This window comes from Penicillium digitatum, chromosome 1 (assembly GCF_016767815.1).
Source record: "Penicillium digitatum chromosome 1, complete sequence".
Taxonomy (NCBI): Eukaryota; Fungi; Ascomycota; class Eurotiomycetes; order Eurotiales; family Aspergillaceae; genus Penicillium; species Penicillium digitatum.
Genome location: NC_089384.1, coordinates 5154605 through 5169402, shown reverse-complemented (window position 1 = coordinate 5169402; position 14798 = coordinate 5154605). Strand labels below are relative to the sequence as shown.

At 49.2% G+C, this 14798-nt stretch overlaps 5 protein-coding genes across 5 annotated transcripts; 4 read left to right on the top strand and 1 right to left on the bottom strand.

Moving 5' to 3' along the window:
• Positions 1-2129: 2129 nt before the first annotated feature.
• Positions 2130-3398, top strand: Pdw03_4119 (Cyanide hydratase/nitrilase, putative; the record flags this gene model as incomplete). The annotated part of the gene is made up of 4 exons (XM_014675990.1): positions 2130-2277; positions 2331-2821; positions 2889-3101; positions 3177-3398. 4 exons carry the CDS (start codon positions 2130-2132, stop codon positions 3396-3398), a joined length of 1074 nt encoding a protein of 357 aa, XP_014531476.1.
• A 1757-nt stretch (positions 3399-5155) lies between these two features.
• On the top strand, positions 5156-6541 carry Pdw03_4118 (Exo-beta-1,3-glucanase (Exg1), putative; the record flags this gene model as incomplete). Its single annotated transcript, XM_014675991.1, has 3 exons — positions 5156-5238; positions 5320-5699; positions 5751-6541. The coding sequence occupies 3 exons, from the start codon at positions 5156-5158 to the stop codon at positions 6539-6541; spliced, it is 1254 nt and encodes a 417-aa protein (XP_014531477.1).
• A 681-nt stretch (positions 6542-7222) lies between these two features.
• On the bottom strand, positions 7223-10700 carry Pdw03_4117 (Importin 11, putative; the record flags this gene model as incomplete). Its single annotated transcript, XM_014675992.1, has 7 exons — positions 7223-8299; positions 8356-8544; positions 8595-9067; positions 9121-10136; positions 10184-10321; positions 10373-10473; positions 10536-10700. The coding sequence occupies 7 exons, from the start codon at positions 10698-10700 to the stop codon at positions 7223-7225; spliced, it is 3159 nt and encodes a 1052-aa protein (XP_014531478.1).
• A 629-nt stretch (positions 10701-11329) lies between these two features.
• Pdw03_4116 (betaine-aldehyde dehydrogenase) lies at positions 11330-11744 on the top strand (the record flags this gene model as incomplete). The annotated part of the gene is made up of 3 exons (XM_014675993.2): positions 11330-11429; positions 11484-11628; positions 11696-11744. The coding sequence occupies 3 exons, from the start codon at positions 11330-11332 to the stop codon at positions 11742-11744; spliced, it is 294 nt and encodes a 97-aa protein (XP_014531479.2).
• Positions 11745-13179: 1435 nt separating this feature from the next.
• Positions 13180-14664, top strand: Pdw03_4115 (Phosphoesterase; the record flags this gene model as incomplete). The annotated part of the gene is made up of 3 exons (XM_014675994.1): positions 13180-13365; positions 13430-13491; positions 13548-14664. The coding sequence occupies 3 exons, from the start codon at positions 13180-13182 to the stop codon at positions 14662-14664; spliced, it is 1365 nt and encodes a 454-aa protein (XP_014531480.1).
• Positions 14665-14798: the final 134 nt, after the last annotated feature.

Below are 14798 nucleotides of genomic sequence, written 5' to 3'. Positions count from 1 at the left end.
GTCGCGCTACCCCGCTGCCTCCGATGAGGTGGTAGTGTCAGGTTGAATCGGCTTCGATTTAAGAATACGAAAGGCCGCCCTGATCCTCCGAGTCTGGCTTGGCGCGACGATCCCCTCTTCTCAATTGGCGAGTTGTTCATCCGGTTCCTGCCTCCACGTAAGCCTAGGTCTGGGACTGTGACTAGCTTTGGGGCTTCGGTGGTGCTCCGCCTCCGTTCTTCCCCGCGTTTCAAGAGCGGGGCTTGCGGTGAACTTTGTTGACGCTTCAATCAGAGATTCTGACCCTGGTGATGGTGTGAATCTCGGTGTCATAGGACAGATATGATCAAATTTTGGGGCAAACGAATCCTTCGTGTGTTCTTGATTCGGCAACCTCTGGTGAGTTTCCTGGTTGACTATTTCCCCCCCCCCCCCCCCCCCAGCAACTGAGACTCACCCCGAGCAAGATTAACCTCCTAATTCTCGAGACATCGAAAACAACATAACTGCAGTTGGTCCACTGTGAATTGCGATTACTGAGGAAGAACATAAGTTAATTAAATGCTAGGGTGCTGATCTTGTTAAAAATCTGACTGATCGAACCTTCAGTGTGTGGAACCAGTCTCAAATCGTTGGTCAGGGTCACTAGCCCGGACTCGGATTAGGTTGAGGTAGATCTCCCGTATATCGTCCTCCCAAGCGAGGGTAGGCCAATGAATTGCTTCGAGAAGTTGGGAGTTCGGCCGTTTTAGTTCTGAAATAAAAAGAAAGGAAAGGAAATGACAGTGGGTAGCGTTGCTCGGATCCAGAACATGTGCGACGGACCCAGCCCAATTTGAATGAGGAAATTGGCTTGAATATGCAACCGCGAAGATTCAACCATCGTGGTCAACTTGCGCGATGAAGGAGGGTAAAATGGTTGGCCCCTCGATATTGCCAAGTTACTATAGGAGAGTCCCATCTGTTGACAAGGTCAGAACCCCAACCAGAGCTATCGACCGAAGCACTTACCTTCTGCCAAGCTTCCCATCGTGTAAATGATCAGCCAGAACAAAAAGTGCGGAAAATTGTCTGTTCAAATCGCAAATCCAATTTTGAAATTGGAAGATCTGGCTTGATAATGGGGTTACAAGTCATGGCTTTTATTTTGTTTTGGACTACGCCAAAGCCAGACGAATATGTAGCTCTCTATCATCTGTCGATAGCCTCACCAACGAGCAGCGTGGCATTGCGAAAGCTTTAAGGTATCTACATCTTTCTTCCAAATTCCATTGAGCCTGTGGATCATAAATTTGTATGGTGTAATCGGATGTGGGGAGTAAAATCAGGCCTAACAGCTTTCGGGATTGGCAGATACTTCATTTGTGATCATCTAATTCTGTCCCAACAAGTGGAAGATGGATTAATAGTTAAGACAATAACCAGAAGCAAGAAAATTGCGACTTAGGTACGGCGCTCTCTGTGCAAAAATTCTCTGAGATCTTTGCCTGAGTCTCGAAGTCGTCAGTCAGTGGTGATTGACCACAGTTGAATCTTATTGAGAGATCCGATATCTGCAGAGTGCAATAAAATTCAACGCATTTGATTCTTCGATTCCCTGTTGACCGATCTTTTCTATCGGGATTGAAGTTGATATCGGGATTTGGATGGAACAATCCGGGAAATTCTGCAAGACCCCGGGATTCAAGCCGAAGTTCTGCAGCGACAAGGCCCACACATCATGGCATGATCTAAATCAAATCGAGCTCTGACAGACCCCGGGCTGAAAAAAAAAAGGATCGTGCGTACTTGCTTACGTACGACTTGTCGAGTTGCCGGGAACTAACTATCCTCTGGAGTGACACCACAGTGAAGCAAACCCCGTGTTGATCTCCCGGGCCTCAAGGTTGCACTTTATCGATTGTGACTACCATTATTCGTTATGCAACGGCTTCAGAGCAGTCCCCGAGTCCGAGAGCTTCCGAATCTCCTGATGTTCCTCAATTTGTACTTCGGGGTTTGGGAGATACAGGTCATCGTTTCAGAGCCAACATGTACGACAGCTGGAGGTGTTATAAATTGAGGTTCTTCCCGGGCGTGAACGAAAGTCTTTCATTCTACGCAACAGTTTCAAAAGCAAACACTTGTGCAAATACAACACGCCTTTCAACATGGTTCCCGTTCTCAAGAAGTACAAGGCCGCCGCCGTCAATGCCGAGCCTGGCTGGTTCGACCTCCAGGAGTCTGTTCGCCGGACAATCCACTGGATCGATGAAGCCGGAAAGGAAGGTTGCAAGTTGATTGCCTTCCCGGAGTTGTGTGAGTATCACAGTGCCAAGGATTGGATGCAATGGACTAACAAGGATGAACAGGGATTCCCGGCTACCCCTACTGGGCCTGGAAGGTCAACTACCAGGAGAGCCTACCTCTGCTGAAGAAGTACCGCGAGAACAGTCTCGCCTCCAACTCGGAGGAAATGCGCCGCATCCGTGAGGCAGCCAAGGCCAACAAGATTTGGGTGTCTCTTGGATACTCGGAGCTCGATCTCGCGAGTCTGTACACGACGCAGATCATGATCAGCCCGGCGGGAGATGTCATCAACCACCGTCGCAAAATCAAGGCCACCCACGTCGAGCGCCTTGTTTTCGGAGACGGCACTGGCGACACTACCGAGTCCGTGATGGACACCGAAATCGGCCGTATTGGACACCTGAACTGCTGGGAGAACATGAACCCTTTCCTGAAGGCCTACGCCGCCTCGCTCGGTGAGCAGGTGCACATCGCTGCTTGGCCTCTGTACCCCCGAAAGGAGACTCTCAAGTACCCGGATCCATACACCAACGTGGCCGAGGCAAACGCTGATGTATGTTTTCACGTTGCTTTTTTACATCTTGCGAGGAGTAAATCTGATTACTGACAAGATTCCTCAGCTTGTTACCCCCGCTTACGCGATCGAGACTGGCGCGTTCACACTCGCCCCCTGGCAGACAATCACCGCCGAGGGAATCAAGCTCAACACCCCTCCTGGAAAGGAGCTTGAGGATCCCAACCTCTACAACGGAAATGGCCGTATCTATGGTCCCGATGGACAGAACCTCGTTCCCCACCCCGACAGAGACTTCCAGGGTCTTCTTTACGTGGACGTACGTGGATGAACCTTTTTTTTTCTTTCTTTATTTTTTTTCATCAGAATGTCAAACTAACACGTCGTCAAACAGATTGACCTCGACGAGATCCACCTGACCAAGTCTTTGGCCGATTTCGGCGGTCACTACATGCGCCCGGACTTGATCCGTCTTCTGGTCGACACCAACCGCAAGGATTTGGTTGTGCACGAGGACAGAGTCAACGGGGGTGTTACTTACACTCGGACAGTTGACCGGGTCGGACTTTCGACTCCTTTGGACTCGTCTGCCGAGGCTCAACCCGAGAGCCAGTAGAGATCTTTCGAACTCCAATCAACATTTGTATTATTAGAACCCAAAATTTCAACTCTTTTCCCTTTTTTTTTTTCCTTTCTTGGAAAATTCCAGAAGTCTACATTGTTTAGGGAGTTGATCTCCGATCAGGCAGCTCCAATCACTTGAAATGTTACAGGGTTTTATCGTAGCGAGGAAGGGACTTGAGTTTCTGCTTCAGCTCAATTAGCGGCACCCGTTGTTCTAGATGCGCGCCTGATCTATTGATCACTCGGTGAAATCCGAATAGCAAAAAAGGGAATTTTGGAGGTTAACCTGGAGACGAACCGACTTCATTGATAGGAAGTCCAGGGTGGTCGCTCCTCACGGGTCTAGACCGGTGAACCGCGACGCACATTCCACCACCTTCGCATTCTTCAAATCCCCGAGTACTCTGTCTGATGTGAGTGGTCACAACTTCAAGGCCCTAGACCTCTAGTTGCCTGTGCAGATCCACCCTCTGACTCGGGGCGACCGGACATTGGCTGAGTTAGACGGAGATGGTGACTGGGAATCTTGTACGGGGTATTCCGTACAATGCATGTCCTAAATTTTAGTTCTTACCCTGTCTCAGATCCAAATGCACTTGTGTTGTATAAACCACTGATCATGCACTAATCCTACACTTGCCGGAAATGGAAGTATTGAAGACGATAGGTCTCGACCCCCTGTATCCCTGTTTCCCTGATTCAACAATATATCAGGATTTCACACTAACGATGAGGTTTTTTTTTTTTTTTCTTTCCTTTTTTGAGGCCTTTGACATGCATTCAACCCATGCCCACGGTGGGTATGTAAAGACAGCCATGGACCTACGGTCTCTCAAAATCCACCATGTGAAACAGCATCGTTTCATCTGGACTCGAATACATTTTCAATTCAGTCTGACATCAATACTCACGGAAAGATGTTCAAGCGAGAGATGAATGTCGAGAAGCTGCCAAGGAAATTACATTCCGTAAAAAAAAAAGTGACGGACTTGCCACGTGCTGATCGCCATCATATCATGGAATGTGAAAACTGCAAACGGTTGAGATTTGGTCCCTGAGCCATTGAATTGGGAGGGTATGAGGTGTCTGGTCTATATGGAAAAATATCAAGTCCAGAGGTAAATTGTGTGAAGAAAATCAGGAATCCCCTCCGTGACAGAGGGCAAATGATGGAGGATAATGTCCCCAGATACTATTTTGGGTCGCCCTTGCCAATAAAACACATAGTGACGAAGGAGACACTCAGTCTTTCCATATTGTCCAGTGTGTCTAGACCTGATCCATATTCATCGTGACCTTTAACCCCGTTCACAGGTGGTATTGACGACGATTCCCCAGATCAACAAGGTACCGTTACTACCATCAAGAGAACAAGGCCTTTGTGACTTTGTCCACCCCCCCCCCCCAAGATCCCCGGACAACCTGACCCATCACTGTTTTCGGCCACTCCACTCTCCGCTTGATTCAGACTGCGAAGAATAAGCTACACAGGTACGTTACTTTGGCTTCGATTTCTGTCATTCCCCCATGGGGATTTCCGTTCTCACCCAGGTGACCTTTGGTCTGCCTGCATCCGGATACCTAATCAACCACCTTCAATCTCAAGTTACTTATAGCAGCTGATCTCCAACCGTTCAACTCTAATCCATTCATTCCGAATTCTTCTTTCATCATTCTTCATTCCACACCACTCATATTTCAACCTCGACCTCCTGATTTTCTGGGTCTGACCAGTTTAGGGACTTCAACATGCCGTCCATGTCCGAGATCTCGCAGAAATCCTTGCTCGGGCTGTCTTTGATGGCAGCCTTGGTGCAGGCCACACCCACAGTGTGAGTGTTACCTCTCTACCCAGCACTACAGTCCCAATATACCCAATCCCTCTACAGAGGCTAATGGAAATCGTGGTACAGTAGCCTAAACTTCAACTACCGGGATGACAAGGTCCGGGGTGTCAACCTCGGTGGTTGGCTGGTAACTGAACCCTGGATCACTCCATCGATTTTTGACGCCGCTGGCGATGCGGCGGTCGATGAGTGGTCTCTCTGTGAGACTTTGGGTGCGGATGAATGTCGCTCTGTTCTGTCCCAACACTGGAGCAGTTTCATTACCGCCGACGATTTGAATCAAATCGCCAGTGCAGGAATGAACCACGTCAGAATCCCTGTGGGATACTGGGCTTTGAAGCACTTGGATGGAGACCAGTACATCGATGGTCAGCTGGAGTATCTCGACCAGGCCATCGGCTGGGCTCGCGCCGCCGGTCTCAAGGTCATTGTTGATTTGCACGGAGGTACGGGTCCGCATCTGCCTTTGAGATGACACTCACTGACCAAGAACGCAGCTCCTGGCTCTCAGAACGGATTTGACAACAGTGGAAAACGCGGCAGTATTCAATGGCAACAGGGTGATACGGTTGAACATACCAAAGATGTCCTGGATGCTCTCGCTGCGCGGTATGAAGGCGATGGGGACGTTGTAACTGCAATCGAGGCTTTGAACGAACCTAGCATCCCAGGCGGAGTAAACCAGGATGGTCTGAAGCAATACTACTACGATTCATGGGGCCTGATCCGAAAGGCAAGCCAGGACACCACGCTGGTCCTGCATGACGGCTTCATGCCTCCTGAATCATGGAACGGCTTCATGAGCGAGTCTACCGGTGTCTGGTATGTGATGATGGACACCCACCACTATGAAGTGTTCGACAGCGGTCTACTCGCTGTGGACACCGAAACCCACATCAGCAATGTCTGCAGCTTTGCCAAAGATCACGTTGTGACCTCGGATAAGTGGGCTGTTGTTGGGGAGTGGACTGGCGCCATGACCGATTGTGCTAAGTACTTGAACGGAAAGGGGATTGGTGCCCGCTACGATGGGACTTTCTTCAATAGCCAATATATCGGCAGCTGTGAGGGCAAGTCGACTGGGTCCGTGGATGCTCTATCTGAGGAGGACCGAAGCAACACGCGTCGCTTCATCGAAGGCCAGCTTGATGCCTATGAGAAGGGTAACGGCTGGCTCTACTGGACCTGGAAGACCGAGGGTGCCCCCGAATGGGATATGCAACAGCAAATCGCTGGCGGTGTCTTTCCCAACCCTGTCACTAGTCGGGAATTCCCTGGCCAGTGCTGAGCGCTGGTAGTGATGTGCCTTTTTGCTCTTCTTGTTTTCCAAATGCGGCATGGGACATGCTACTGATTTTGACAGGTTTGGAGTTTTCTTTTGTCTAACTGTTTGTTCAGACCTGATTCGTATTCTTTGACCGATGGACTTGCGTGCAAGCGACTTAGTTCCTCCAGCGTTGTGGTGGACTTTATTTTTAGGAATTCCTGGTTAACTTAGGAAAAGGACAATTCAACTGGTATCCTTTGGGCTTTCTTCGGGTTCTTTGCTCTTTCGAATGATGTAGCCAGTTTACCTACTAAATTTGGAAAGCTCCCAACCTTGGGAAGGTACGTGTGGAGCCGACCGAGGCAACCTTAACTTTATTTCAAAATCACCTCGAGACATGTCTACGTAGAAAACCTGTCACTGGCCTTTGAATCCCAACAATTGATGTTTTATTCGCGTTGAATTCAAGCCAATGAAAGAGACATCATTCAGGGATGACCAAGGGCTAAAAAAAAAAAAAAACAATCTTCTGTATTGGGATATGTAGCTGGGATTCTGAGAATGCTAAGAGTCGAATAGGTATGGACCTGGTGGTCATGCAGATAGAACTATATGAGGGTGAAAGAAGCATATACAATGTAATGGTGGCCATGCAAATGGGAAGTGGGCCCACTGATTGAAAGTGAGCAAGGACTGCTTGACTCAGAGCAATTCAAGTGCTCCAAACGCCGAAACAACTTCGGTGTCAATGTTGACCAGCCACTCATCCTGGAACCGCTGCGCTCCACCACAGCCAGTAATGACCTCTTGCAGACGATGGCGCACAAAGTCTCGGATCATGAAGCGATGAATTGCATCCCCAGACTGCCAGTCACGGCGACGGACGATCTCGGGCGATTCGACTTCTTGGGTGCTTTCTGGCATCGCGGTTTCGGACCCGGCGGGTGCATTCCAGCAGACTAAATAATCGGCATTGGAGTCCGTACCACCGTCTGCTAACTCGGTGATGAGATCTGTCCACACACTCAAGTACGATTGTAGGTGAGAAAGAATGTAATCAGGGGGTGGAGGAGGCACGGACGGATCGAGTGGCGCTCCTTGCAAGGCCAAGAGTTGGGTGAGGCCAAGTACGTGCAGTTTCTTTTGGTTAATACTACCAATGTTGTCGTAGTGCAAAAACCATTCGGTTAGGATCCAGGTCAGAGATTGTTCTTCGGATGAGTTGGTCGCGGCGGCGACCGATGAGGCTAAAATGGTAGGGCTGGCTAGTGCAAGGCGCGCTAGCACAGAGAAATAATCGCTTTCGACATTACCGACCACAGGCGAGGACTTTCTCTTTGGGCCAGACGTCTGACTCGCTTCGTGGGCAGAGTAGAGGCCTTCGAGCAGGGAGGCAAGGAACGAGCTGTCCAGAAGGGATTGTGAAATGACGCCATAGGTTGCTTCGCTACCGCCATCGACGGTTTCAGCACCGCGAAGCATCAGATCGGCAAGGCGAGGTATCACGCCGAGACGTTGCTGGGTTGTGGATCTGAGTAGTGATTCAAGAATCACGAAGAGTTGGAAACGGAAACGGTCACTCAGGATCTCCTGCGGCGCGAGGAACACATAAGATTCGAGGATATGAATGGCCTGCGGAGTGCTATCGGTTGCTCCTTCCAGAATGGGGAACAAAGACGGGAAGAGTGATATGATCTCCGGCGAGGCAGGAGATGGCGTGGCCTGAATTATTGCATGCCAGAGTTCCAGTGCCTCATCTAGAAGGTAAACAATGGTTTCCTGGGCGACAAGTTAGGCTAAGCTGGTATATATAGCATGGTTCGCACGGAACTTACCGAGCCAGGTTCTACCGAACTTTGGATCAGGGGAAGAATGAGAGAGTGGTACCTCATAGACTCCTGCCCTAGCGATTGAATCAGAGATGACAGCAAAGTCAAAATAGCTTGTTTCATCAAGTGCTCTTCGCCAGAGCTTTCCCACAACGGTGGGAGTAAAGAGATGATTCGATCGGAGAAGGGGGTGATCTAATATCATCAGTCACGCAGCCGCCGACGAAAACGAGGCAACAACTTACATGCTCTTCCATCTTGACTACCACCATGCGAACCGTCTCCAAAAGCCCCATCTTCGTATCCGAGGATTCGACTTCTTGAACGAGAGACATGAGACTCTCCAGGATGGTAGGCGCAAATGACATGAAGGCCTCGGGCGAAAATTCGTAAGAGTCTAGCACACTCCGTAGTTGCCGACCGGCAGTGATGCGAACAACTAGGTCGTTCAAAGGATCATGCTTGCCAAGCAAATGCTGGAAGATCTGGTAAATTGCGTTTGTGTTCAGTTCGCCTGCCTTGACTGGAACCCATTGACCAAGCACAAGCGCAATTCTTCTCCTTAGAAGCTTGTACTCTGGTTCCTGGGATTGAACCTCAACAACCATGGTGTGCTCCAAGAATGCGTTGAAGTCCAGATGATGTTCAAGACTAGCCGCAGCCAAGCCGATGGCAGAATACAGCGAGTCTTTCAACAACACATTGTGGTTGTCGGTGCCTATAGTGTAATTTTTAGCATTGCACACATTTTTTTATAGCTCCATAACTTACTCGCAAAAGTATAGAATACGGTCAGCAAACGTGGAATCAACAAATCCTTGAAGTGAATCACGAGATCAAGGAAAAGTTTTTCCGAGCATGAACGGATTGAGAACTCCCAAGCGTCAGCATTCTCTTCCTCTCGCTTCTCCCAGTCCTCTGGTTCTTCTTCCCAATCTTGGAAATCGATCTTGCGGAACCTGAAGAACTGTGTGACGAGTAGCTCCATGACATTGATCACAAATTCATCCGTAAAGAGTTGCGTTTTGACAAGCTGAACGGAATTTTTCCGCTCCCCCTTGTCTTCCGGTGTCTGATACTTGAAAGTCTGGGCAGGATTGAACGCCATTTTTGCGCATGCACGGATCAAGAGCAGAGCCCGGAGGCCGGTCTTCTCCGTCAAGGATTTCCCTTCATCTTCGCCCCCAGCACCAAGGCTGTCATATTTCTCGCCTAGTTTGACGACTAATGACCAATACGACTTGACAAGCGAGATACTATTTGGCAGCAACGCGAAAGATGCGGGGTGTGTTTTGGCCATTTCAACGTGCAACTTCGACATCTGCAGCAAATGCTTCTCGATAGCCCGATGAATTGGTTCGGGTAGATTAGTAGACTCATCCACGAGAGAATGGAATTTGCTGAAGTGCGCATGGGTCAGCTCCCAGAAGCTCTGTACTTCTTGGCTGCGACTCGGGTGTTCAAAGCCAGCAATTATCAGGCGCCTTAGAACCTTGAGAGACACCAAGCTCAATTCGAGCGTCTCCAGCAACTCCCCTTCGCCAGCACCACCCTGCTCCAGCATCGCCCCCCATTGATTGATTTTATCAACATAGATGCCTCCCAGTAACTGGAATATCTCAGGCGATGCAGACTGAAGGTTGTGTCGCGTTCGTTGTATTCGTGCTGTAGATAATTCTTTGATAATTTGTAGTAATATGAGGAGAGTTCGGGGGAGTTGGAGTGGATTTGCTCCATGTTGGACGGAGGACCGGAGTGAGGAAATGATGTACGAAATAGCATCAGGCCTGGTGGAAATTAGAAAGAGAAGGTCAACATCTGTATCTTGTCATACCAGTCATGCGGAAACTCAAATCGCATGATTTTGGCAATCATCAACGAGTTATGGAGAGCCAGCAGCGGCGCAGGCTCAACAATTCCTGCCTCGAGAGCCCGGGTCTTGATGTATTCCTTTTCTTCTGCCTTAATCGCACTTCCACGGGTGTTAGCATGACCTCGTCTCAACAAGGTCCAGGTAACATACTTTGGTGCTGTCTTGCGCCAATACTTGTCAATTCCGTTCTTCAGTTGGATGATGGCGAGGTAGCGAACTTCATTCGGTACTGAGTGGTCAAGGAAGACTTCCTGTTTGTTTTTAAGATGTGTTATTAGGTGAAGTAACAACTACCAAGACTGTCAACTGATACCTGTAGAAAAGAGTAGTACATGCCCTGTTTCTCCCAGTTCTGGAGCTGTTCAGTGCCCGTCCGGACTTGCTGCTGGGACGAGCTCGCAGCAAGTACTAGCGTATTGAGCACATTCTGGGGGCTGAGGGGGGTTATCTCGCCCTGTGTTTCGATGGCGAAGGCCATGGAGAACAGCGATGTTGATCGACGCGTGAAAAGAAGAGCCGCAAAGCCTGTATTTAGTTGTTCTAGTACAAGTACCAAATCACAGTTTCACTGAAGTGCCTTTAGTCCCTAGACATTCATGAAAAGAACTTCTGCGCGAGTTCCAGGAGGTTAATTGATCAAATAACAGTCTCGTCGGAGCTCCCCATCCAGCATAAACTCCCCGCCTCCGGAAAATCTATACTCCGGTCCCACTGAACCCTAGGGTTGGACCCTAACATCTGTCTCAATTTAGACATCCTGCTAGCTAGGGCTGAGGTTTCCCCTCAGTGGAGACAATGAAATCCAGAGCTTGCTCAAGGTGATATCAAACTGGCATCGGATAACTTCCAAGATTGCTGTCACGCTAATATCTTTCGATTGACCTTCGATGCTACCGATCGTCCTCCACCCGTGACATACCTATGATGTAACATGATGCAACTTCTTTTTCTCACATGAAGTGAAGTAGGTATGATGTGTACGGGGTAACATATATAAAAGTGCAACACGGTTCTATAGATGCTAATCTCATTGCTCGGATTCCCCTTTAAAACCCCCACCTATTAAATTCTACTTCTTCTGCGCCATATCAAAATCCTCAAAACGTCATGCCTACCACTGAAGAATTAAACCATGTAGGCATCAGCGCCGAGAGGGACCTCAACTCCCACCAGGCCAAGCAGGGTCGCAGTATGAAGAGTGACTCAAGTACGTGGGAAAGGCGGTCTTAATCGGTGTCATTTATCTAACAATCATTTGAAGCTCTTGAGTCTGGAGTCGACGAGATGGTCGACCAGCGATTCTCCCAGCCCACAAGTGTGAAGTACGGCCCTGGCTCAACTGCCTCTGGCAGCGACCACCGTGTGATCCCCGACGAGGAGGGTGGAGTTCGCGATGACCGCAACAGGTAAGCTAAACGCTGCTTCTCTGTGAACTGTCGATCGTTTACATCATCAAAAATCCGTCTCCTCTAGACTCGCTAGGGCAAGTCAGTTTGAGGGCTCTGGCGGTCCGAGGGGCTGATGTCCAGATCTAGATCGAAAAACGAAAACCGTGGTGATCGGGTAATGAAGCCTCGCAGGATTGCCCAGGATAAGATTATACTACAAATGATACCTGATGATCCGTACGATAGTTTGATCTTCATCATTTAACATTCAAGACTCGGCCTCGCATAGAGCCTCAGCAACGTTTCTTTCCCGACTAGGACAATGGATACATCTCGGACCCCACACGTGCAACTTCATTAGACCTTTGCGATCCCACGTGATTGCGTTGGTGATGTTGACAGGATCACGGAGAATTTTCAATTGAATTTTTTTCCCGGAATTCTCTCGAGGTCATTATGGCTCTTTTCAAAATGTTCAAGTGCTGGCTTTACTTGTACTCCCAGACAACTACTCCGTAGTCAGGTGAGAAACTGCCCTGATGGGCAATGCCAAGATGTCTCCTAGTATTTCACTCAGCTCTGCAGTATGTACGGAGTTTGCTCTTATGGTTTACGTACATTGCATATATGAATACGAAGTACGGAGTAGTTACCTGCCACATGCACCTGCACAAAAAATTCCACGGCCACTACTTTTGGGTCCATTTCTGCTTCCAAGGTTCCGTGCTCACCTATTGGTAATACCTTTAGATCACTGGCTGAGACTTAGCACGCCCCCAAGCAAAGCTCAGTGATTTGTCTGGGCACCCCGGGGCATTCTCCACTCACCAAGCGTTGGGCTAAGTATCCAAGTCAGCTTATCTCTAGAAATTCACCACATCAGCACGCTAGCGCCTTATAAGTCCCCACTTGGGGTGGCTCTTGTCTCACTAAGAAAAGTTTACAAAAAAAACCAGGTGCAAACATCTATAGATACATAGTTATATCCCACCTACTCTATGTACGTAGGTATAAATAGGTACCAGACAAATTGATTTTCGAAAGCTGTGAGGAGGACAGAGGAGGGATCTCGGGAGGGTCGGACCCCGGACTCCGGGGCCTTGGCCTTCGCCATGGATCAACAAATCGGCTAAGCATTCGCCTTGATCTTGATGTGGGGCCCTCCAGGGCACATTGAGAACTTTCGAACTTTCGGGCCAATCAGAGGGTTCCGTGGCTCCATGTGCCCGCATCGTACAACAGATGCTCCAGGGCTCCTCATCTAAACTTCAACTCAACATCAGGTCCCGAGTGCGAAATACCCATGTGAGACTTGAATTAAGGCTGGTAAGAACATAGTACCTCATGTACCGGTCAGGTATACCTTTTTCTGGAGTTTATCGCCAATGTAAGATGCACGTGTAGTGACCCCCCTTGCCTGACAAACTTCCAAACTTCCATACATATTCTGGCATTCCGACCTCTCTCGACGATCTTTTCTTCTTTCCTACCATCCTCCTTCTCCTCATTTGCCTCGCTCTCATCTCAGCTACATCAATCTTTTATTGATTTTCTGCGAGATCCATCAGAATGAAGGCTGTTATCGCTGGCTTGATGGGAGCGGCTGCTCTGGCAACCGCTCAGACTGCTACTACCTCTGAGCCCGCTCTTGCGGACATTCGTGCGGCTACTGCAACTACCAAGCCGGAGGTTACCGTCTCTAATGTTAAGGGCTTGGCTTTTGATCGTTTTTATCAAGTCTGGCTGGAGAACATCGTGCGTGACACACTCCTAAACCATTCCTGGGATCTCCGAGACACTGTGACTAACGGTCTCATAGGACTATAGTGATGCCGCCTCCGATGCCAACATGCAGTGGCTTGCTTCTCAGGGTATTCTACTGTAAGTTTCCAGTGACTTGGGTAATGAGTGAGAGGACCCATTCTGATGCTCTTTAGGACCAACTACTACGCTGTCACCCATCCTTCCGAGCCCAACTACTGCGCTTCCGCTGGCGGTGACACATTTGGAATGGATAACGACGACTTCCATCAGATCCCTGCGAACGTTTCCACCATCGCTGATCTGCTTGATACCAAGAGCGTCTCATGGGCTGAATACCAGGAGCACATTCCCTATGCTGGTTTCCAGGGCTACAACTATTCCAATCAGGAAACTTACCACAATGATTACGTTCGCAAGCACAATCCTTTGGTGCTGTATGACTCCGTTGTGGCCAATAACAGTCGTGCGCGTCACATCAAGAGCTTTGATGACTTTGAAAATGATCTCCAGGACAAGAAGCTTCCTCAGTGGGCGTTCATCACCCCTAATATGACCAACGATGCGCATGACACCAACATCACTTTCGCTGCCAAGTGGGAGCGTCCTTGGGTGTCCAAATTGCTCGAGAACGAGTACTTCTACAACAACACTCTCCTCCTTCTGACCTTTGATGAGGACGAGACCTACACAAACGACAACCGTCTCTTCAGCGTTCTACTTGGCGGTGCCGTTCCTGAACATCTCAAGGGTACTAAGGACGATACCTTTTACACACACTACTCCAGCATTGCCAGTGTCTCCGCTAACTGGGGTCTTCCTTCTCTGGGTCGCTGGGATTGTGGTGCAAACCTCTTCGAGATTGTCGCCAACAAGACTGGCTACGTCAACTACGAGGTCGACAAGACCCACCTCACGCTTAACCAGACTTACCCCGGCCCATTGTCGATTGGTGACAAGTCGATTGGCAATACCTCCACCTTCACTGCCGAGTGGCCAGTTCCCATCACCGACAGCAATGAAAAGTGTTCCGCTGGCCACGGTATCCTGGATATCGTCAAGAAAACCTACGGACACCTGGAATCGACATACGACACTAAGCCATACCCCTGGGAGGCCAAGACTCACTACAACGACAAGGTGACCGCCAAGCGCCCATCAAACGTGACCACAAGCAAGACCAACTCCACTGCAGTGAACTCTAGCAGCACAGGCGCTGGTGTTTCTGCCACGGCTCCCATCACTACTGTCATGCTCGGAGCCCTGTTGGCCATCGCTGCCTACTCCTTCTGATTAAGCTGTTCTTTATCTATCCTTGCTAGTCAGCCAGTTGTGGCTGTGATTCAATGACTATTTAATCATCCGAAAAATTGCAGACACGATACCGATTGACTGGGATGAAATGTTCTCTCCAAATCTCGGAGATG